The 24,841-nt window shown below is 26.6% G+C and overlaps 1 protein-coding gene and 1 long non-coding RNA gene across 7 annotated transcripts; one reads left to right on the top strand and one right to left on the bottom strand.

Moving 5' to 3' along the window:
• Positions 1 to 208: 208 nt before the first annotated feature.
• Positions 209 to 1,469, bottom strand: LOC112690512. The gene is made up of 3 exons (XR_003149221.1): positions 1,358 to 1,469; positions 974 to 1,105; positions 209 to 902 (listed from the first exon to the last, which is right to left on the bottom strand). It is a non-coding gene; the product is annotated as an uncharacterized LOC112690512 (long non-coding RNA).
• A 5,009-nt stretch (positions 1,470 to 6,478) lies between these two features.
• On the top strand, positions 6,479 to 18,181 carry LOC112690513 (protein halfway). 6 transcript variants are annotated; one of them, XM_025564535.1, is made up of 10 exons: positions 6,479 to 6,697; positions 7,452 to 7,668; positions 7,724 to 7,933; positions 8,668 to 8,994; positions 9,060 to 9,235; positions 9,373 to 9,543; positions 9,644 to 9,802; positions 9,890 to 10,000; positions 16,951 to 17,028; positions 17,806 to 18,181. In XM_025564535.1, exons 3-10 carry the CDS (start codon positions 7,726 to 7,728, stop codon positions 18,010 to 18,012), a joined length of 1,437 nt encoding a protein of 478 aa, XP_025420320.1. In that variant the 5' UTR covers positions 6,479 to 6,697; positions 7,452 to 7,668; positions 7,724 to 7,725; the 3' UTR covers positions 18,013 to 18,181. The 6 variants fall into 6 exon arrangements, with proteins under 6 accessions (XP_025420320.1, XP_025420316.1, XP_025420319.1 ...); XM_025564531.1 differs by having other exon boundaries at positions 7,452 to 7,933; XM_025564534.1 differs by lacking the exon at positions 7,452 to 7,668.
• The last annotated feature ends 6,660 nt before the right edge of the window (positions 18,182 to 24,841 follow it).

Consider the following 24,841-nt stretch of genomic DNA (forward strand, 5'->3'; position numbering starts at 1 on the left):
ATACTTAATTTACATATTAAACAAAAGTATAAAAATTGAATTATAAAAAAAAAATTGATTTTAAATATAAGAATTATAATACTATTTATGATAACTAACAATTTTGGTATCAATCCTCTATAGATTTTTCCAATACTCTACCTAATTCATTATAAATATGTAAAATTATATATTATATATATTTATATTATAATATATTATTATTATATAATATATAAAATTAATTAAAGTGTGTTTGATTCAATTACTTTTTGATTGAAGCCCATAATTGGTAATTAAATATATATTATTTCTACCATTGTAGATAGGTTTGTTATTTTTATTATTATTATTAGGTTTCTCGCATTCATCATGTTTGTTAAAACATAACTTAACTTCATTACCTATTTCATGGGTACCTCTCTCTGTGTGATTCTCACCCTTTAAAAATATACTTAAATTTTTTATAAATTCCTTTGCTCTCTCTAATTTCAAACGCATACTGTATGCATTTATGTAATTGAAGAAATATTTTTTGTTAAATGTTTTCTTATATAAATTAATTTATTTCATCCACATATATTAAATAATTTTCCTGGTCTAATTTTAATTACTTAATAGTTAAAAATGAATTTTGTATAAACGACATTCATCACTGGACCATGACAGTGTGTTATTTTGTGCCTGGTAGTACAAACTATGTGCTACGTATCTCTCTCAAATCCAATATTCTATAATTTTTTTTCGTGAAACCTAACACCTCTGAATATAATTAACGACCATTCAATGTATTTACCAATTTAAAATCAAAAATATAGTCATTATTATTACCATAGTCCATTATTGCTAATACTTATCTAATTCCCATTATCCTCAACTTTTCCTTCTTATCCAACTTATCTTCAGCTGTTCCGTAAATTCATCTAAATAAATTAATAACAATATTGAATGTATCTATATTACTTACTCAATAACAATTTAAATGTATACCTACTTTAATAATTATTACTTTCCAATACAACAATGGGTGTACATCAATTTTTGCATTTGAGAGTTCCAAATACTTGTCGCAATACTAAAATAGTCTCATGTTCCAGTTCTACTTCTTTTTTTTCCATAATCCGTTCTTGCAAAAAACCAAACAATGTGTATGAAGTTTAATTATTTTGAATATACATTTAGAACAGTTGATCATTGTTTTAAATATCTGGTATTCTTTCATACTTATCAAGTTGACGGTAAAATAATGAAGATTTCATTTGCAAAAAGAAACAAATTTTTGATATAAATCTGAATGCATGTTACGCCATATATGTATAGCACGAATTAATTTATTGTTTTATTTCAAAAATTATTATACTTATAAAATTCTACTTACTTTTTAGACAAAACTGACACAATGAAGAACATAGCTTTTTTTTTTCGATTTAAATCTATCAAATTGGGGGGTCGTTATAAATACTACCTATTACGGCACTACAATATTGTTATCATTTTCAGTCGTCATTTTATTGTTATCAGACAAAGTTATTTAAGATATGCGCGGCAATTCGTATTTTAATTTTTGATCGTTGAAACCCAATTAACTTGATATTTAACTTTATACAATGTAGGTCGTAGGCATAGGCGCAATTTGGGGAGGGGCTTGGATGTGCTTAGCACTCCCAAATATGTTCATGTTAATTTACATTTAAATACACATTACTAATTATGTATAGAAAAATAGAGTTTTAATTGTAGAAATATATAAATTTATTACCTATTTAAATAATAGTGATGGAAGTGTGTCCTTCGTCTCTTCGATTCTCGAACTAGATAATAGTAATAGATAGGGTTGCTAGATTTTGAAATCCCTAAACCTAAACCATCATATTGAATGACTCTTTTTTTATTTTGATATGAAAGTCAAAATAAGTATATAATTTTGTAATTTAAATATTTATTGGCTAATACAAAAATACATTATTATTGTATATAACCATAATCTAATAATATAATGTACAATATTATTCAATATTATTAATATTATTTACAATATTATGTTTTATTATAAATAATATAATATTAAATTTTATTTTCTCTCAGCTTTTATTTACCGGGATAAACCGAATAATTGGCCGGGACACCGGGACGAGTAGCAAACCTAGTAGTAAATATATTGAGTTTTAAAAAAATTGTTTAGGTCTCAACGACTGTCGAAGGACCAGTCACAATACAAAAAGAACACAATGTTAATAATAATTTTGTGCCCAACTTTGTATGAGTTGAGCTTTGAGTGCCATTTTAGATGTTTGATAGGTAATCTAACCACGAATCTTGGTGGGCGGCGGCTACGATAACGCTGACGGAGAATCAGAAAAAAATGATTTTCACAATAGGAAATAGGAAATAGAGTTTAGCTATCAGGGGCAGTGGCATATGTAGGGGGTGTCCCCTAAGTCCGGGCCCATAGTGAAATTTCAGATTCAATTAAAACATTTTTATGCATATTGCTAAATTATATAATTATATATAAATACCATATGATACCATGGCCCGTACCAACTATTATTGTTGTTATTGCTATTATTATTGTTCTATGCTAGTATGCTGTTTTTGAGGTTTAAAGGGCTTTAAAAAAGCCCACACACGATCAGTTTAACTGTGCAGTTTATCACGTATGACGTCATGTCTGAGCGATAAACTGAGGAAACTGTGCAAATTTTTACGCAGACTTTTGGCCTGCGCGAGATAGTCTTTGCACCGATAAACGGCGCAGTTAAATCAGTTAATCGAACAGTTTGCACAGTCTTCTCTAATGTTGTCATCCATTTTTCGGTAATTACTGAAATCGGCAATTTCCCCTCCTTCTTTCAAATCCCTCGGCAAATGACAATCGCTGGGCAAAACAATTCTTTGCAGGAACCAATCCTTGCTCCAGCGTTCAAGGAACCTTTTCTTCCGCTTATCTTCTTCTTCAAACAGCACTGCTACAATTACACAACACACTGCTGCTGTTTTTTAACGGTCACCCACTGTTTTCTGCATACACATACAGTTGATCAGTAGACTGTGACTACACCGCACGAAAAAACTGAGAGAACTGTGAACATATCTGATGAAAAAACTGATGTATCCTACACACCTTCAATTCAGATAACGGTACAATTTTTACTCAGTTAATTTCACAGATAAACTGCACAGTTAAACTGATCGTGTGTGGGCCCCTTAAAATTCAAATTAGTGACTGATACCATGGTCCATGATTTCAATGACCAATCAAAATACGAATAAACTATGAAAAGACATGACAAATAAAGCTGTGTATTTACATCATGGACTAGATATCTTAACAACCCTAATCCGTGGTTTACATAGTACCTTGGTAGTGAATTCTATTTTTAGAAATCGATTTCTATTTACTATTGTATTTACATTGTTATAAAATGTTATTAATTCATCACGAGTTGCTAAGAATTGTTTCGTCGATTGTCGATACTCGATTGTCTTAGGCCGATCGCACACCAAAAGAGCAAAACTTCGTTAGACCGTGTTAGTCAACTAAAAACAATTTTTTTTTATAAAGTGTACACTACCTAGACAAAACACCATTAGACAAGACAAAAATCAGTTGTCATCATGTTATCTGATAAATTTGTTGCGATTTGCATGTGGTACACGTAACAAAATTAAGAATAGAATTATAAAAAAGAAAAAATTATGGATTCATTCGTTAAATAACAACTTGGACCTTGTCTCCAAAATCATAAATGGATGGTCTTATTTCCACTAAAATTACTAGTATTTACCATATAAACTATATAAGCAGTCTTGTTAAGTATTCGAATACTTGTGTTTAAATACTTTTTGATGTATTTATATGGTATTCTAAATACAACATTTTATGTATTTTTTTAAGTATTTTGAATACTTTTTAATTGTATTTTTACCAAAATTTAAATACTTGTATAAAAATACTATAAAATTCGTTTAAAAAAAAAAAAACAAAAAAATCGCAAAATATGCATTTATATGCACAATAAAATTTCAAAACTAGCTTTGTGGAAGCATGAAACGTATTTGTTTCGTACTCTGCTATTTTTGGGACTGTGCAAAAAAAATATGAAAATGCTACAAGTCCTCTGCTCTAATAATATCAATTTTTTTTTGTAGTTAACTATTTTGAGGAGCGTTTAACACAGGAATGCACCTTAAACATTTTGCGCATACGCGTAATTTATTCACCACTATCATAATGTTAGGCTGTTATCAATGTATTATATTAAATCACTATAATACGATAATAATATTATTATAATTATATGAGTTTTGAATCAAACTATTAAAAATTTGAACATATTGCATACGTAGGTATTTTACATTTTTTTTTGTGCTTCGATAATTTCAGTAAATAAATCGTTATACATACCAGATACATTTGAAAAAAAAAATCAAAACAGCAATAACTATCTAATATGTCGAGATAGCTTTTAATAATGTTTATTTATATCTAAATTTACCCAATTATCTATTTGAAAATTTCATAAACCAGACTTTACCAAAATTTATTACACTAAGGATATTTACTAAATGTTTTATTGAGTATTAACAATACAATTCACAAACATCTTAAACATAAAAATTCAATATTATCTAATATCTATGTATATTACATTATCTTAATAGTAAGTACAAATATGAATTATCAAAAGTTAGTTTTGATTCAAAACCAACTAGTGTAGTGGCCGAGTTGTGAGTTCAACACGGTTACACAATATTAAGATGTAAGGATTTTAGAGTTAGATTAATAACTTTATCAAGAATAAACTTATTACGGTATTATTGATATTTTATTTAACATCAACATAGACAAAGTAAATGATAGTAACAAATATAAGCGGAGCGTATATACTGGATGGCTGGATATATTTGGTTGCTAATGCTGTTTCGCGACTTTTTCCTATTCGAGATTTTGCGATTCACACGTGGGTCATATTACTTTTATTAATTTGTTTATGGTTATAATTCTAAATTGTAACTACGCAGTGGCACCGAGCTCTAAAAAAAGTACTATTGTTAAATTTGTTTTCAGAAGGTACCTCCCACCAATAATGTCACTTGTCAATGTAATAATAAATAAATAATAGGTTACAATAGTTATATTGTAACTCTAATCTGTTGTTAAAAATGTGAAGGTTATTATTTGTAAAATTATAATATTACTGTATGATACTATCTACGTTATATGAGCAGCATTAAGGTCCTAATGACTATTTGGGGCTAAGCCCTTAGGACTACCCACCCCATTTAAGCTATTATTTTAACAAGACTTGTTAAGGAGGTTCGGCGCCACTGTAATTACGTAGTAACTTTAAAATACGTATGAAAAAACATAATGTATACATAGTACATTACACTAGAGTTGAAACTTAACATCTCAATAATATGTTACTACAAAAAAAAAAAATTATAACGAAACTGAACATTATTATTTAACAACTAAAATAAAATGATAATATATTATTTACATAGGAAGTATGTGGTTAAATTTTGAATAGTTTGATTTATAACTCATATTATTATAATAATATTATTATCGTATTATAGTGATTTGATATGATATATTGATATCATATAGCATAGACTTTATACTAAGGTTTAAGGTACCTTAGTATAAGGCCTGGTGCACACTTGCGTTATTTTAACGCGCGGCACCGCGGCGATGACGCCGTATTCAATGCACACCTAGTGGCAAATATACATACCTATATACATATACATAACGTTATGTATACCTATATACATAACGTCATACATACGTACGGTCAGTACGACGTTGGAACGCAAACATAACACTTTTCTTTTGTGCAGTTTTGCAGTTTTCACTTACCTATATTATTATTTACATATATTGTCAGTATGGATTTGACACAAGCGATGGAAATTTATAAAAGAAAACGTATTATTTTTGCGTACCTTGTGTACAAAACGACGATAGTGTGCACTGACCAATATGATACAATGAATTGAGCGACCGCAAGTGAAGGCGCGGTGACGCTGCGGTGCGATAACAACTTGCGACAAAAACTTTGTCGCAGATGGACGCGCGTCACCGCAGCGTTGTCGCTGTGATGTGTGCATTACGCAATTAAATTTCAAGTTTTCCATACCGCGTTTGCGGTGCCGCAGCGTTGCCGCGCGTTAAAATGACGCAAGTGTGCACCGGGCCTAAGGTCTATGGTGTAATAGCCTAACATTATGATAGTGGTGAATAAATTACGCGCATGCGCAGAATGCGTAAGGTGCATTCCTGTATTTAGACGCTCCTCTATTTTAGCGGGCTGTTCGTTTTTCAAATGGAATACAACAAAATTTACAAAGCGTCAACACTGTTCCAATACAAATTGATAATGAATCGAAAGATAGTGTCACAGATATCAATAATAATTATTTACCTATATAGTTTTAACTATAGTTTATTATTGATATATGTGGATGTCAATAATATTGATAACCTTGCAATATTGAACACATTCAAAAATAATATTACATTTATATACATAGTTCAATATTTAATATTCATTTTTTATCAATTCAGTTTTGTTTCATAGTATTTTATCCCCATTAAAAAAAATAACATTAAAATTCTCAGAAGCCGATGGCTAAGTTAGGGTAATATATATGCTTGTTACTTTTATTTAACTGAAACAGAGTGGAATTTTGATGACTTGCTATTTAGGTATACAAATATTGGTATTTATTTATTGAAATTTGCTATTACTTATTTACAATACTTCGGATATAGTTTTTGTTGAATTGTTGTACTGTGAGTAGTTGAAGGTTGTTGTTTCTTATCAATATTGACTTATTAAGTTTGTATAGTGGTATAAATTGTATTAGTATTGCATTTTTAAACATTTTTCTTATTTTTTTTTTTTTTTAACAATTTCATTAATTTTTCTATTTATAATATTGTTTTAATTTACAATGATTTACATTGATTTACAATTTGATTTACTGAAATTGTAATAATAGGTGATTGTATTATTTTAATTTTAGTAGACCTTTTTTTATCATAGATTTTTTTCATATTTTTGATATATGGGTATAAAGTCTTACAGATATAATAGCTATAATAGTAATAATATTCTTATTCAGCCCTTCCCCCATTAAACAAGCATAAAATCTTCCTCTGTCTTATAATAATATAAAGATATTATATTTTTATTTTTTCTCTTACAATATTGAAAATATTCTTTCTGATATAATGTATCAATATATTTAATTTTCATTGAATTGATCAGTATTTAAAATTTAGTGTTACATTGATTCATAACTATACAAAAACTGTTAAGTTAAATACATATATATATATATATATATAAAATATCAATGTCTTTTGTTTATTTTTTTCTTATATATTTTGCTAATAAATTATCTTCAAAAAGTTAAAAACTTTAATAAGTTTGAAGTATAATTTTCATTTATTTTAGGTTTGTGCTACCCATATAATAAAGTATTTATATCTGCTGAGCAAATAATGAATTAACGAATGACATATGCTATGGATAAGAGTGGTTACTAATTGCTCAATGCCAATGTCAATACTACGAGTAAACAATTACAAGCCATAAATACTTTTGTTTAATGAGACCTAGGGTAAAAAGGTTGAAGAAGAAAATTACTCCCTTAGTTCTAAGTGCTCACTCGGTAATATCAATTTTTGTATACCAACTACTGCTAAGTGTATCATTAACTGTTTCAGATATGGGTAGAAGAAGTATATTTCCATTATTATTCATATTTTGCATGTATGTTAAGATAATTCAATGTGATGAATTAGCAAAATGCTACACTCAACCAGTAGAATCTTGTCCATTACAAAATAAATGTAAATGTGTTAAAACTGGAGAATTGTCATTCTGTTGTCATTTGCAGTCATATGAAGATTTGGTTAAGAACTTAGAGTGTTCAGGTATAATGAATTAATGCTGTACTTTATTCATAGTTTATAAGTGGTTTATATTTTAGTTTTTAAAAGTTTACATTTTTAATTTGAGTATAATATAATCATAAATTAACTTATTTAGTTTCAAAAGTTCATACAATATTTATTTTTCTAATTTAAATATTTTAAAGAGAAATTAGCAACCATACACAGTATGAAATTGTGTATATTTAAATAATAGTTTATATAGTATAACTATAGTGAATTTCATGTTAACTATATTTGCTAGAGATATCATATTGATAAAAAGTATTTTTATCAAAATTATTAACAGCTGAAAATAATTTTTAATATATTAAATATTATTTTTCATATAATAGTATCAATGGCTAACTGGGTATCGAGGGGTTAATCAACTGAACCTTTTATTGTTACATTTCAACTAATAAATATTTTTAGTTAATGGTGTTCAATTCATTGTTATACTTTTTGTACAATAATGTTGTACAGTAATGTACAAATTTATAAATAAAACCAGAAATTATATATTAAATTTTTTAGGTTAAGATATATTTATAATTTTTATTAATATGTCATTATCAAGGGTCGAGGAGGCAATTGTCCTTTTACCTTCCTGGCCAGTTCATCCTTGAATTATATAGTTTTATTATATTATAATATTCATTATGAGCAGTTGGTTAGAAATATAGGCATTTATTACTTTTATACTCAATTATTATTACTTGTTCTTTGTTTTTCAGGTCCTAGATTACAACCAATTACAGCACTTCATATTTACAACATGACTACTGATAATTTTAACTTTGCAAAAATGTCACCAGAATTCAATAAATTGATCTCATTTTCTATAACAAATAGTTATATTAGAAGAATTCTTGGTCGATTTCCGCATACAAATGAAATTACTTGCCTAAATATGTCAAATAATGCTTTTGGTTCAGAATGGCAAGAACCATTAGCTTTTGAAAATCTTAAATATTTAGCTAGGTTAGATTTATCTAATATAAATATAACTAGGTTGCCTTCTATAAAAATTCAAGTACCACATTTTTGGCTGGATGTTTCAAGTATTTACATGTTAAACCAATATAAACATTACAATCGTCTAATGAATTAATTAAATATTTTTTAGATAACAAAAAGATGCACTGTGACAGTATTTTAGATCTTATGAAAAGTTGTATTGGATTAAAAAACAAACCATTTTTTATCAATCCAAATGAAACATTTTGTTTGTCATCGATAGGATTTCATTGGTTTAACTCTACAGAAAAATTAGCTTTAAGTCAAGTAGAAATTATTAACAAGGTAAAATTTAAACTAACATTTAATTGAAAATGTCTTAAAATAGCTTTTGTATTTGTTTTGAATTGATGTTTTAGAATTTACGCATAGAGTATTTATGTTTTATTTTTATTTGAAGAAAAAAAAATGTAATGTTGTAGATATTTGAAGATTGTCCTCAAAATTGTTCTTGTAAATCATATGGATATGATATGGTACAGGATACTAGTACATTGCACACTGTACAAGTAGATTGTTCGTATAAACAACTTTCAAATCTACCAGAAAACCTCCCAGAAAATACAGTGCTATTAAATGTTACTAATAATAATGTAATGTATTTAAATTATTGGTTTAAAAAACTTTTTTGTACATTTTCAAAGTTTTTATATATTTTTGATTATAAGCTTCCATAAAAACAAATAATTTTAGATTACCAGTATAGAGACATTGATATCCGATCATACATATAAAACACTGAGATATTTGTACGCAGACGAAAATAAGATATCTAATATTTTATCACTTGAAGGTTCAACTTTTATAGATAACTTTCTTGTATTGAGCTTAAGACTAAATCAATTGAAATCGGTAAGTGTATTTCCATTGTATAAAATAAACATGAAATTTATAAAAAATAATGTATAATTATTTATTATTATTTTATTTTTTTTTTAGATACCTATGTATATACTACAAAATTCGTTTATCAAAGAGTTTGAAGGACATATTGTTAAATTAGGTGGAAATGAACTTCAATGTGATTGTAGTACTGTACAATCGTTAAAGGTTTGATACAGTTTTTTTTTATAATATATGTGACTATTTGGTAATAGATATTATTTAATAATTTAAAATATCTTTTAATATTTTGATTGCTCTTGAAATTGTTAATTTGGCAAATTATTTTAATTTTAAATATTTATTTATTTATATAAACTATAATGGAAGTGAGTCCTAAAACATAATATTAAACATTGTGTATGGAAAAAAAACAACATAGTACAATAAATTATAATTTCTTACTTTATTATAAATTGTATATAATAAGAAAGTCTTAAGAGTGAATATAGAATAAAAATTGAATAAAAAACAATTTTTTAAATATAATTAAAGACATAAGTATTACTTGCAGCCATAAAAAAATTGGCAGGAGAGAAAAAAGTGGATAAAAAGGTTTTGGATCTCTAGTATTAAGAACATTAATTTTAAAACTGATCATAAAAAAATTTTTAGGATAATCAATTAAACCTAATATTTGTTTTTATCAAAATTTAGGGAGTAAAAGTATATGATGGTTAGAGAGTAAAGAAAAATTAAAATAATTTTAAACATTATTATATGTACCGTGGAGGTCTTTTGATGTTGAATTTTAAAGTTATAAAACAAATAAAATTATTTTGAATAGCTTTTAGCAAAATATTTTGTTTTAATGTATTGTTTATCCAGATTAAGGGGCAGTACTTTAGATTAGAACAAACAAGTGAACAATAGAGGATTTTTAATGAAATAGGATTTTAAAATGAACCACAAGTACGTTTAATAAATCATAAATTATGAAAGGTTCTAATTAAAATTCTTAATCATTTCATTATTAGGAGAAAAATTTAATTTAGAAACAAAAATTGCACCCAAATCTTTAAATTGATAAACAAACTTGATATTAGAGCCTGAAATTGAGTATTGAAAGTTAACAAGATTTTATTAGGTAAAATTTCATAATTTACATTTTTGAAAATTTAAAAATAGATGATTCTCAGATATTTCAGATATTAAGTTAAGTTTTTAATTTTTATACGTAGTAAAAATTATAAATGCGAGTTATGTAAATAATTATAAAAGTATATTTTTGTTTCAATTTTTTAATTTTCTTTTTTCTTTCTTTTGAATATGTCCTATCTTAATTAAAATCTTAAAATAATAAAATAGTCCTACATATATAGATTATAAATAATATATTATTATATTCATATTTTAAAGTAACATTTAAATAGTACCAAGTTCCATAACAATGCTCTAGCAATAACATTAGCAACTAACAATGCAGAATATTTGATCATACCAATAAAATACAATAATTAAAATATTAAAATATATAATATTTTTATATTTTCTTTGACACTTTGTTATTAAATATTACATAAAAAAAAAAAAAAACCGGATGGGCCTCGCTCTGCTGCTGTACAGTAGGTGGTGGAGTGCACTTTGTTTATAGGATAGGTCATTACTAGGGCTTGGAACTTCTAGGAACTTGCATGTTTTTAAATAATTATCAAAAACATAGCTAAGTAATATATAAATTTGTTTCATAGCAATACAAGTTTATATTTAAAATTTATAGTTGCATATTTTACATATTTGACCATTTTTCAATTATAAGTGCATATTTGACCATTTTTCATTTTATAAATGCATATTTGACAATTATTCATATGAAGGAGTAACTTTTTAAATTTTATAAAAAAAAATTAAGATTTATTTCTTCATATATCACGTGACTTGGAACTCAAGGTGTCTTATTGGTGCACTAACTGAATGCATTAAAATAATTAAAACTACAAAAAACGTATACATTCTGCAAAAATTGAAGAATCTGCACAAGCTAAGGCTAACTACAAAAAATATTGAAAATTTTAAATGGAAAAATGAATCTATGGATGGATTGCCTGCAGATATTAGTAGTGTCTTACGATTTTTTAGTTTGCACCAATAAGTTCCGTAGATGTGTAATGTTCCTTTTCTAAATATAAAATTATTTTGGCTGATAACAGGCAGTCATTTAAATTTTCCAACTTAAGAAAATATCTTGTAGTCCAATGTAACTCTCAAGGTTAGAAGAATTATAACTATATTAAAAATAGAAAAAATGATTTCAATTTAATTTATTTTAAAACCATTTTAAGTATTTTGTTTTAGATAAAAATTCAATATAAGATTAAAAAAAAATTTGAAAAAAGAAAAAATTATCTCAGATCATCATATATATCATATATAAAATATTATTATAATTTATTACAAGTTAAATTTTTTTATTTAATTAATTATTACAAATATAATTTTTTTAAATACATATTTTAATAGCATATTTATTGATTCTTTAAGGCATAAATGTATACATATTTTAAGGTTTTTAAGGGCATGAAGTCCCTAGCCCTAATCATTACAATGGATTTGTTAAATTTGAATGCAATGATAGGTATCATTGTATACAAATAACGATTCTGAACCATGATGATTTGTTAGATATACCTATATAGAAAAAATATTATTATATATGATTATAATAATTTTATATATAGAAAACAGTCTTCCAAAAATTTTCTATTTGGATATAATTTCTTTATAAATATCCTATATAACTATAACTATATTTAATTAACAAAAAATGACTCAAAACGGCTCTTATTATTTTATTAGGAAATTAAAATCGAATATTTCAAATGCCTATAAGTTGTTTAAAAATCAGTATAATATTTTGAAAAAATACGCATAAAGAAAATACCAAACTTAATAACTAGTAAAATTTTCGAGTTTCTGCGACTTTAATTTTTTGAATAATAACAAATATTTAAAATTGTTTGAGGATAAATCATTATTTTATGCAATTTTGTAAAAATTTAAATTTCAAACGGTCATAAAATTTTTTCTTTAAAGTCTGGTGGAAATTTTTTTAAAATTATTAAAAGAATAATTTATGGATAACCTTGTGTTAAAATTTTACACCTTAACTATAAATGGAAAAAATTTTATGAATTTTTAACTTCAAAATAACATGCAAATTATCGATATTTTGACTTATTTCATATAAATTTGGACTTTATGGGCTTATAAAAAAAATTTTTGTTGAACGATTTCCAATTATTATTAGTTGCAGTAAGTATAACTTATAATGAACCTTGTATTAAATTTTTATGAGTTTTTGGACAGCCAAATTTTTTTTATAGATATTTCAAAAAAAAAAACTTAAAAAAATTGAAAATTTAAATAGTCTATAAATAAGTCAAAAAATTTCAAAATACTTCGAAACTGTTACCATGTATAGAAAACAGTAATTTAAATATTTGGTGAAAATTTCAAGTGTATGCGGTTTTTCGTTTTTGAGTTAGAGCATTTTAAAAAAAATGTAGTTTGCCAAAACGTGGTGTTGCGAAAAAATTCCCGTTTTTTTGTAATTTGTTTATGGTTTTTTTCGATGCTTTTAAAAAGTATTAAAAAAGTTTAATTTTCAACACGCCAAAGTACCATCTACATTCACTTTCCTTTCAGAAAAGTTGCTGTTTAAGAAAATCAAAGCATTTTTACTGCCCCAAAACGTGATGACAGACACAAAAAAAAAAACAAAATACACATCATTGTAAAACCAATAGATTCCATCACTCCGTTCAGAATCTAAAAAATAACAACCCATAACAATCCTTGTGCAATATTAAAACTAAATTATTAACATTAACTATAAAATAATAATTTATATTTAATTCTCATTTGATGAACTTTTAGTTTTTTCATTTAATTTAAGTATGTAGATGATACTTAATAATTTTCTGGAATATTCTGTATTTAGGCGGTTTGGGAGAGAATTGTGTATGTATATCCAGTTAGAAAACACTTTCTAACTGGGCAGTTAACACTGGTAAATATAGTAATTTATTTGTCAATCTTTGCATTTCTGGATGCTTGTTTTTAGTAAAAGATCAAAATGCAATTGCTGATTATCCTTGTTTTTCAAATAAAATTTCAAATAAACTAGTTTTTTCTTTATACGCTATAAAATTGTTTAAATCTTCAGATCCAATTTCATTAGAATTTAAACTAAAATCTTCAATAATATCTTTATGTTCGGGTTTCATTTTTTCCCTTGACATTTTGGATGAAGAAAACTTACTGTTAATAAATATTTATTTAGTGCATAATCTTGTCGCCTTCTTATATTATTGAATCAAATTCTTCAAAGTTGTTTGAAATTTTATTTGTTAAATCCAACCATACTTATGTTGCTTCTGTGATTGATGAAGTGGATTTTTGACTGATTTAATAAGTTCACGTAGGGGATCAGTACATTTTCGCGACATTTAATTGCCCGACACCATTTGTCCGTCACTACACTTGCCCGACAATCTCAAATTATATTATAAATAAATATGTGTCAAAAATTATTAAAAATTTCAATAAAATATTATATTATACCTATTACGTTATCCTTCGAATTCTACCATGCACATAATTGTTCTCAAACCACTGCTTTATCTCAGAAGCTTCTTCGAGATAGTGGATTTCAATTCATCGAATGCACCGAGTATTTAAAAATATGTAATATATATTGTCGGGCCTTGGGCAAATTTTGTGTCGGGCATTCGAGTGTCGGGTAAACATATCAGACTCCATATATAGGATACAATAACTCAATTGAATCAGAAATTTGTTTTAATAAATATTTATGGACTGATGTGTTAAAAAGTATAGTGCTTATTGCTAACATTTTCTTCATTGGTGTAAACCAGTGGTTTTCAATGGGGGCGATATTGCCCCCCAGTGGGCGGTGAAGTATCACTGGGGGGCATTGAACTATTCTTGGGCGGTAGGGGGGTGGTGAACTAGTTTTGGGTGATAGAGGGCGGTAAGCGTATTCACGCAAAAACGTTGTATATGGTGTGACCTAAAAATAATTCATACTTGATAATCCATATAATAACTATTAGTTACTAATAGGTACTATATGTTGAGCAATGCACAATAACATTCTTTCATTATTGATAAATGTATTTTCTTTATTATTTTAGCGATTGTGCACGGGCATTGTATTTTATTATAGGTAGGTACCTATATTAACCAACCTTTTAGTAAACCGTTTGATTTGACCCGCGCATGTTGTATTCATTTTCGTTATTATATTCGTAACATTCAGTCTGTTAAAAACGTGTTTTTAAAAAAAAAAAATTACTACAAAAATACATGGGTAAATATCTACAAAAACAATTTTTATTTGATTTTAAAAGTAAAGTTTTTTCAAATGTTTAATTTAATTAATTTACTAGTATTATAATTAAAAAATATGAAAAATAAAATATAAATGAAAACATTAGTTATGAGATAATTATTCAAATTTTTTTCAAATTTTCCAAATCATTAACTTCTTTCCTATCTCTCAGCCCATACCATTAATTATAGAATTTTCACATAGGGGGGCGTTAAAGAATTGATTCCTACTCAAGGGGGCGGTAACATATTAAAGGTTGAAAAACACTGGTGTAAACATTATCTAATACATTTTGAAATGAATCCCTATATGTACATCATCTAGTGTCACAACAGGGCATTTAAATATACCGACCTCCTTGATTTGATTGCATCCAAAAACCGCACACTTTATGGATTGCTAGGCAAGTATATCATACAGCCAAATACCGCACACTTATAGTGGATAAAAACCTCACTATAAAATATATTAATAATAATGTATTTTGTATAGACGAATGTTGTATATATAATTTTAAAGTTAATTGTTACATTCATAAGCTTATCGTACGTTGATGTGCTTGAAAAATAACCAGTACACTTGTCGACCGAAAAGCGTGATATAACGTAAAGTTTATATACATGTACAGGGACGGCGCGAGGGCGTGGGCACAGGCCCGACTCAAGGGGTAGGCGACATAGGTCCACGCCTAGGGCGGCATTTTTCCTAAACAATTTTTATATATATAAAAAAAAAATATTTGATAAAATATTTACACGTAAGGGGCGGCAAAAACTACATTTCGCCTATTTTTGTTTAAACACTAGAGCCGTGTGCGGTTTTTGAAGTCGTCGCTTGATTTAACAACTCTTTTTCAGAATCTGGTCCGTGTAATGCTTTTAATATAACTTTAGCTTTCTATATTAATGGTTTTGATACAAGGTCTTTTGCAAGAAAATTGGTAGATTTACTATTGCAGATAAAATGCCAAATTTTAGTTTGCCCATTTTTATCATAGTTGCCGCATTATCACTAATTACTGCGTAAATATGGGTGTTGAGTTTTTCTAAAGCTTAAGATATAAATTTGTCCAGTATATTAGAAAGTTCTATTGCAGTTTCTTTAATCATTTAATCAAAAGACTTTAAGTGACTTACTATTATCAAAAGAGTAATTAACGAGCACAAAATTCGTAAATACGTCTGTGTGTATACCCCAACTTTGATTTCTTGTTAGGTAAAAAAAAAAATATTAAATAATTTATCTCATCTGAAGTACTGAAGTTGTTATTTCCTACAGCCTGTATCATTATTATATTATTTAATTTTTATATTATATTATTAATTTTTATAATATCATGTATACATACTCTACAATTGAGCTCGCACCCATCTAATAACTAAATTATTAATATTATTTATAAAAGTGTTTTTTATATTCTAAATAAAGTGAAAAAATTCATTAATTTTGTATGTGTAGTTAATATATATTAGCAAAATTATTAAAAGCTTTAAAACTATAGTTTATAATTGTATTGTTTACTATTTTATAATTAATTGATAATTTATTTATTTAAAAAAATTGTTATACCTAGGTTATAAAAAAAAACTTCTAATAATATTATACTAATTATATTTAAACTCTTTGAACATCAATTATTGTAACTTCTATTAGTAATTTAATAGATATTTTTATTTGTATTTAAATTAATCTTTATACTTGTAGATATAATTATTATTTCAGCTGTGTTGGCAAATAATTAAATTAAATATTGTTATATTTGCAGATATGGTTGTTATCAAATCGTCTTCATATTCCAGATTATGATGAAATTTTATGTGATAATTTTCAGTACAAATTAAAAGTAAAATTAATTTTTAAGCTATTATAATAAATCTTTATAGTTCTAAAATACTTTTTATTTATTCAAAATTAAAACTTAAGTAAATACTTATTATAAAGGCTGGGATTTTAATGTCCTTAAAAGTTGCTAAAAATGACCTTAAAAAAATGCAAAAATGACTTAAAAATCTCAAAAAATGCATTAAAAAATGTTTTTAAAATTTAAATAAACATTTTATTTTACTTCATATATTAATAAATAAAAAATTACTCTTTATCGTTACAATAAATCACGAGACCTCATGTTGTTCCCCAATAAGTTTTTGTTGATATACATATTTTTTTCTTGTTCTTCGATTTGTTCTTTTCGTTGTACTCCATTAATATGTTTGTCTCTTGATATATGTTGTATGGTAAAATGTTTTTCAACAGCAACTTTTACATTGCATACCTTACACATCAACACTAATCAATCGGTAGAAAAAATCTATAATATATAATTTTAAATTAAAAAACACCTAAAATGACTTAAAAACCCTTAAAATGCTCTAAAAATGAGAAAAATGACCTTAAAATCAAAAAATGTCATAAAATGCAAAATAAAATTTCTTATTCTAATTTAAAAATACCTAAAACATATTTGTAACAAAACGAGAATCGTACAGAAAGCTTTAGAAAAAAATGCAAAGTGCATCGAAATCCCAGCCCTACTAATTATATACTCTTTGCAACATTTTATATTATAAACATTAAGTAATTTCAATATTAAGTGTATATAATATGTTTGAAAAATTCACAGGTAATAGATTTGGATCAAAAATTGGCTTGTATTACACAAGCCGACTGGACACATTACATGTATTATGTCATTGTTGCTGAATTGTCAGTACTTTTGCTGTTAATTGGAAAAGTATCTTATGATTATTGGGTGTTTAAAACAGCTGGATATCTGCCATGGCCTGCGTCTAAAATGCCAAAACTCCCATGTGATTGGGTATTTGAATAATGCATTAGTGCTTTATGCCCTTAAGGAAAATTATAATACCTGTTAGTAATCTATAAGAAGACTGTTTATGTGAGCTATTAATTTTTTATTTAAACGCTACATATGTTAACTATAAGTTACCTTTATGCATTAAATACTGTGCCTTCATAAACAATTAATTTTTATTATTTTATTTATTAATATATTTTATGTAGTTATTATTTATGATATTCATAAATAAAAATGATTTATTGAAAATAATTGATTAATTGTTAATTCTAATTTTGTTCAATTAGCTTTAAATTTATTTATTTATTTATTGATAAAATCAATATGTCTAAATGGGGTTGTCAATTTTGTTAATTTCTTAACGCATTTGAATGAATTCAGATCTTATTATATTTGTATGCTCAGTGGTGATCAAGTTGACCTTTTACTAGAGAATCTTTAAAATATCCTGCTCATTATTTTAATTTAAAATCTCTTTTATGTAAGTTGCTGCTTATTTTATATTTTATGATAAACTTTTATGTCATTTAAAATATTATTTATGGACTGCGATTGTCTTATTGGTTATTCAATTTTCGATTATATTGTTTTATATTTTAATTATAACTATAGAAGTTTAATTTTTATCATCTGAATTATGTAATATTTTAACATTATATAAAATAATATTTGGATATGAGTAAAATCAAGCTTGAAGTAGGTATACTACATGTATTGTGCCATTATGTATATTAGTTTATCTTTTACTCAACTTGTACATGTTTATCACATTACTCATAATGTCATTTGGTATGCTAAAAATGATTATTTAATAAACTAATTATTACCATTCAATGGTTAAAAACAACATGACATATGGTATCCAGTGCTGGATTAAAGGCCGATGGCGCCCTGAAGCAAATAACTTTTGCCCCCTCCCTCCCAAAAAAAAGTTTTAATGAAACTAAAAAAAAAAATCTTGGTTTCTAGGTATGAATTAAGAGAATAAAATACTATTATAAAATATAACCTAATATAATAATTAATCTACTTACGCTAAAAAGTATAACTATATGTTTAATCTTACAGAATACTTTTCCAAAGAATTTTTTTAAATTAATGGAAAACAATCATAAAATTAAATTATAATAATAACAAATTGGTTAAAAAATATTCAAATAATAATTTAAGTTTTTTTTAATATTAACGTCAATTAAAAAAAAAAAAAACTAATATTATTTTTTTTCTTCTAGATTTAATAGCTGCAAATTTTGGTATCGGTCTTTTTACTTCATTTCTTTAACCAAATCAGATTCTATGCATAAAATTGAAAAATTGGACATTTTTTCTTGTATTAATGACGATCTTAAATAAGTTTTTACACGTTTTATACCTAACAGAAATATTTCCTCTTACATTTGAAGAGTTAAAAACAAATAATTTTAAAAATTATTTCGATACTAGGAAACTATATATGTATATGCTTGTAAAGACAATATCATTAGTGTTCTCAGTAGTGGAATAAAAGTATTTTTGGCTTCTGACGGAAAATTTTGAACAATAGTTTTAAACTGTATCAACTCTTCTATACAATCTGTTTCTATATCTAAATTATACAATTCAACAATTAAGAAAATAACAACTGAAAATCAAATCATATCAGTCATAGAAAATAAAAAGCATATAAAAATCACGTCAGATTTAAAAATTGCACACTTTATGGAACACCCTACATATTATTTTTTTTCTAATCATAATTGAAAAAATGTTGCTTAAATAGTTATAGTACTTAACATTAATTTTTTTTGTGACAATTTTATTTATGCCGCTCCACTAAATTTGCCGCCCTGGAACAAATGTTTCTTTTGCACCCAGATTAATCCGGCCCTGATAGTATCTCAAGAGCTTGAAGAGCATACGTCTGATTGTTAGTGTTGATTCTGATCTTAATATAGTTGAATAGTAATATTTTCCTGAAAGCCAATGAGTTAAAATAACAGGGTTCGAAGTACTGGGCCCAATCCATTTAAACCAACTGGATTTTAATGAGTTGGGCCCAGGTAAAAAACCCAGTAAAAAAAAAAAACTAACAAACAAAAAAATAACATACTTTAAGCTGAATATTTATTTTTTATTAGTTTTTAGTAACAATAAAAAACAAATATATGTAAGCGAAAACATTAAATATTATAATTTTACATTTCTTAATAGTAATTAATCATAAACTCATAACAATTAACAATAAAAATTAAGTAATAATAATAAAATAAATAAGTAATAACTTTTTAATGTTTACTGGTGAATGATAATAAACAAATTAACAAATAACAAAATACAAATTAGCTGTATAATATAATATAGGTAGCCGGTAGGTATACCAAAACTTTTTCAGTCTTAATGTAATGTTTAGTCTTTAGAATATTTTTTTGGTTTTACTTTTGGTACAATTTAAGTTGAGATAAACTTCAACAAGTTTTTGTTATGTAAAAATATGTAAGCCAAAACATTAAATATTATAATTTTACATTTCTTAATAGTAATTAATTATAAATTCCAGTTCGGCGTTGTGCCTCTGCGTACACGTTCCGTTCAAGAATACGATTATACGACTCACTAGTGTAAACGGTTTCTCTTGTAAGTCAACTTTTTCATTTTTAATTATTCGTCCAAATGGAGCTTCGAACTTCAATGCTATCATCGAACATCTGACAAGCTCGGATGCTTGCTATCATACATTTACCTCTCCTCCACTTCGGCCTTATAGAGTCATTATCTTATCAGAAATCTTCACCATACTACTCTCATCAGGGACATCTCAGAAGCTCTGGGTGACCTGAGCTTCTGTGTTAGACGAGTTTAAGACGTTCTAAAGAATGGTCTCCCGTTACCTCTTTTCTTTATAGACCTAACTCTAAACGACTATAATCATGACATTTTTAAACTGTCTTCATTATTGAACACAATTATCAAAGTTGAAAAACCTAATAAAACCAAGAATGGACCGCCCCAGTGTCATACCTGCCAGAATTATGGGCACACAAACAATTATTGTGGTCACTCCCCTCGCTGCGTCAAGTGTGGGGAGAATCATGACTCCGAAGATTGTACCAAAGATAAAAACAGTCCACCCAAATGCGCTCATTGTCAGGGTACCCACACCGCTAACTTCAAAGGCTGCTCTGTTTTCAAGTCGCTGTCAAAACGCCCCAAAGTAAATAGGAAGACCCCTATAATAGCTCCAGCAACTAATGTTCCAGGATCATTTTCAAATTGAGGACAAAACCCAAATCCTATGCCGAAGCAGTTAATTCTAATTTTTCTCCGGCTGAAATTATCTCTTCCATTTTATTTAATTTCATAAATAATTTAAATTCACTAATTAGCCCGTTAATATTCCTCCTTAAGGAGGTCGTACTAAAACTGTCCTTTCCTTAATTGTATTTTTATTATATCATAACTATTTAATCTCACTTATTATTGCACTTAATTATCATGAATCATTTATTTATGTTGTTATCTAATCTACATTCACAATATCCGTTGTTTTGTGCAAACTAACAATCCAATTATTATTTTATTTAAACTGTATTCATAATTATCTTTTTCTGCTATATACTATATGACTAGAAATCGTCTTTATTATTATTTGTATCAGCAGTATATTCTGTTCCGCTGTTGTTTTCTTTTGTTCTTTTGTTATACTTAAATCATGTATTTACTAACTGTTGTACTATATACTATTTTATTAATATGTAATTGTTGAACTATAATAGTTTATGCTGAAAGTTCTAAAAAAAAAAAAAAAAAATTATAAACTCATAAAAATTTACAATAAAAATTAAATAATAATAATGAAATAAATAAGTAATAACTTTTTAATGTTTACTGGTGTGTTGCGTGCCAACCGTTTGATCGTTATTTCAGTTACTAGTAATCTAGTCAACGCTTGGATGTAGATATAATGATGAAATAATTAATACTCTTTATGATTAGTTGGTTTATTAAACTGTTAAAATTATTCTAAGTACAATAAATTAAAATTAGCTGTTAAAATGTCTTAAGTCCAAATATTTAAACTGTAGAAAATATTCTAAGTCCAGAAATTAAACTAAAAAAATAATTCAAAATATTTCTAAGTCCAAACCGTAACATACACTAGCGTGAAGGTGCTCAGTGTCACATAGTTAGAACTCGTCTGATTTGCCCTTGCTTTCTGGTCCCTTTTATATCCGATATATGCAAGTCTGTGTGTATATGAAAATGATAAAAAAAATATGATATTTCTTTATTAATTCTGAGTGTGTGTGTATAATGTGATTATCAGTGGCATATATAGGAATTAATTTCGGGGGGGGGGGGGGGGTTATGAAAAAATATATATTAAATGAAGGTTATAAATTAACTTATTTTTAATAACTATGAAAATTAGAATACATAAATTTAATTACAGGACAAAGTCTAATTTTCGAGGTAGATTTGCAAAATTATTTATCACTTCTTCAGTGTTTATTGAAATACTTCGATGAATTGACATGAGAGCTAATCCTGTTAGTCGATTTTCGCTTGTACTATTTCTCAAGCACAACTTCAATCTTTTCAATATCGAAAACGATCTTTCTGATGACGCTGTTAAGACTGGTAAAGTTACTAATATTGACATTAAGCATCATATATTTGGAAAAAAATCAACGGATAGTTTATTCAAAGTATCAATAGCAGATTTGGATTTCTGACAAACCACGGAACATTTGCAATTATTCTGAGGACTTTGTTTTGGACAATTTGCATTTTTTTTATGTGCGAGGATGTACAATTACCCCATACCGGTCAAACGTAGGTAAGAATTGGGCATATAATTTGCTTAAAAATTAGGAGAGAGCATTTTTTCCCCATACTAGATAGTTTGGTTTTAATTAATACATAGATTAAAGAAATGCACACGTGGGTCGTACTAACCATAAATTTCGGGGGGGGGTTTAAACTCCCAAAACCCCCCCTATATACGCCACTGGTGATTATGTGTGTAGTTTAATGTATCTCACAGATGTGATTATTTGAATAATGTTTCCTCGTTAGATCAAATTTGTGTGAAATGTGGACGTGGTTAACAATCAATAATCATTTATTTATTTCCTTGCTTAAATTTGTGTGGTGTATGGCATTTGATAGATGTGGTGTAATATTTATAAGAATTAATTTATTATAGGTATCATTATATACTCATGCATATCCATATACAATGCAGTGTGATTATGGTATTATTTTTATCTAAGTACGTGGGACACGACAAGTAAATGATAAATGATAATTAACAAATTAGCTGTATAATATAATATAGGTAGTCGGTAGGTATACCAAAACTTTTTCAGTCCTAATGTAATGTTTAGTCTTTAGTATAATTTATTTGGTTTTGACTTTTGATAAAACTTAAGTTGCGATACACCTTAACAAATTTTTGTGCCTTCTCTGAACATAAACAATTTCTTAAATCACTCCATATAAGTCCATACTTGGAAAATATTTTTTCAATTGAAGCAAATGAAGCTGGGCAAGAATGGAAAGAGATCAAAAACTTGCAAAAATCATTAGGAAATTTTTCAATTTTATCACATTTTTTTTCCTTTATACGCTACCATTGTATGGTTTTAAATTCTTTTAAAATGTTTGAATTAAACATAGTTTTAGGAAAATAAGATTCATCTTGAATTTTAAAATCTGTAACTGCAGGTATGAAATGGGGATACTTTGAAATTATCCAATCTTCAGCAACAGATTCTTCTTCGGGCGTTAGTAAATTTTGAAAAATATATTGAGGGTCCAACATATATGCAAGAAAATGATATGGTTTAATGGCTTGTTTATATCGTTTTATAAAATAGTTTTTGTAAGGTAGTAAAGTTTCATTTAATAACAATTTTTTCTATACATCTACTGAATTAGATATAGATGTGCTGTCATTTTGGAATCTGTCTAATGCATTTGAAACAGATATAAGCTGGTCTAGTAAGTTAAGTGATTTTCTATAGATGCCAACGTGATTTAATATTTTTTCAATGTTATTTTCAAAATCATCATCAAGGCTCGGAACTTTAGGTATTTGCATTTTTGTCTAGAAAGTGTATATTGAAATTCTGATTCGATAAAAATTCGACTCATAGTATGTATATTTTAGGTATAAAAATTTTTGTTGCATAATTTTGCATATTTTGTTATTTTTTGTACCAATTCGCATATTTTGGGTTTAAGAACATTTATATGCATATTTCATGGATTTAACAACATTTTTTAAAAAAATGTATAGTTTAATAAAAAAATATTATTCATCAATGGCTTTTATTTGTATTGCTCCGGTTCCCAATGCACTTAACAATATTATAATCTTTATAGTACCGAGAACTCGTAATAGTGACTACCACCGACCCGTATTTATTTTTATATAAATTAACCACTGTATTAATATTTTGTAACATAACATAAACAAATTGTATAACCATATGTAATTCATAAACAATTATGTGTAACCATCAGGTTATCAGCTTATATACAATATTATTTCTGTTCGTTATAATACTGCATACATCTGCATCAGTGGCGGTTTTGGGGGTGAGGCAAGTGAGGCGCCGCCTAACCTACAATTTTAAGTAAAAAATACTATTAAAGTATATATTTTGGTCCACCGATAGCATATAAATATTTCGATATTAATTTTTAACGTTTTTATGATTTTATTTGAGAAAAAATCTTCTTTGCCAAGTTTAACAATATGAATTATCATTTATTATATTGTAAAATAATGGTAAATCATATCATTAGTGTTTATTACCAAAAATAGTGATAAACCCATAAGAAATGAATGAAAATA

This window comes from Sipha flava, unplaced genomic scaffold, assembly GCF_003268045.1.
Source record: "Sipha flava isolate LNK unplaced genomic scaffold, YSA_version1 50825_pilon_pilon, whole genome shotgun sequence".
Taxonomy (NCBI): domain Eukaryota; kingdom Metazoa; phylum Arthropoda; class Insecta; order Hemiptera; family Aphididae; genus Sipha; species Sipha flava.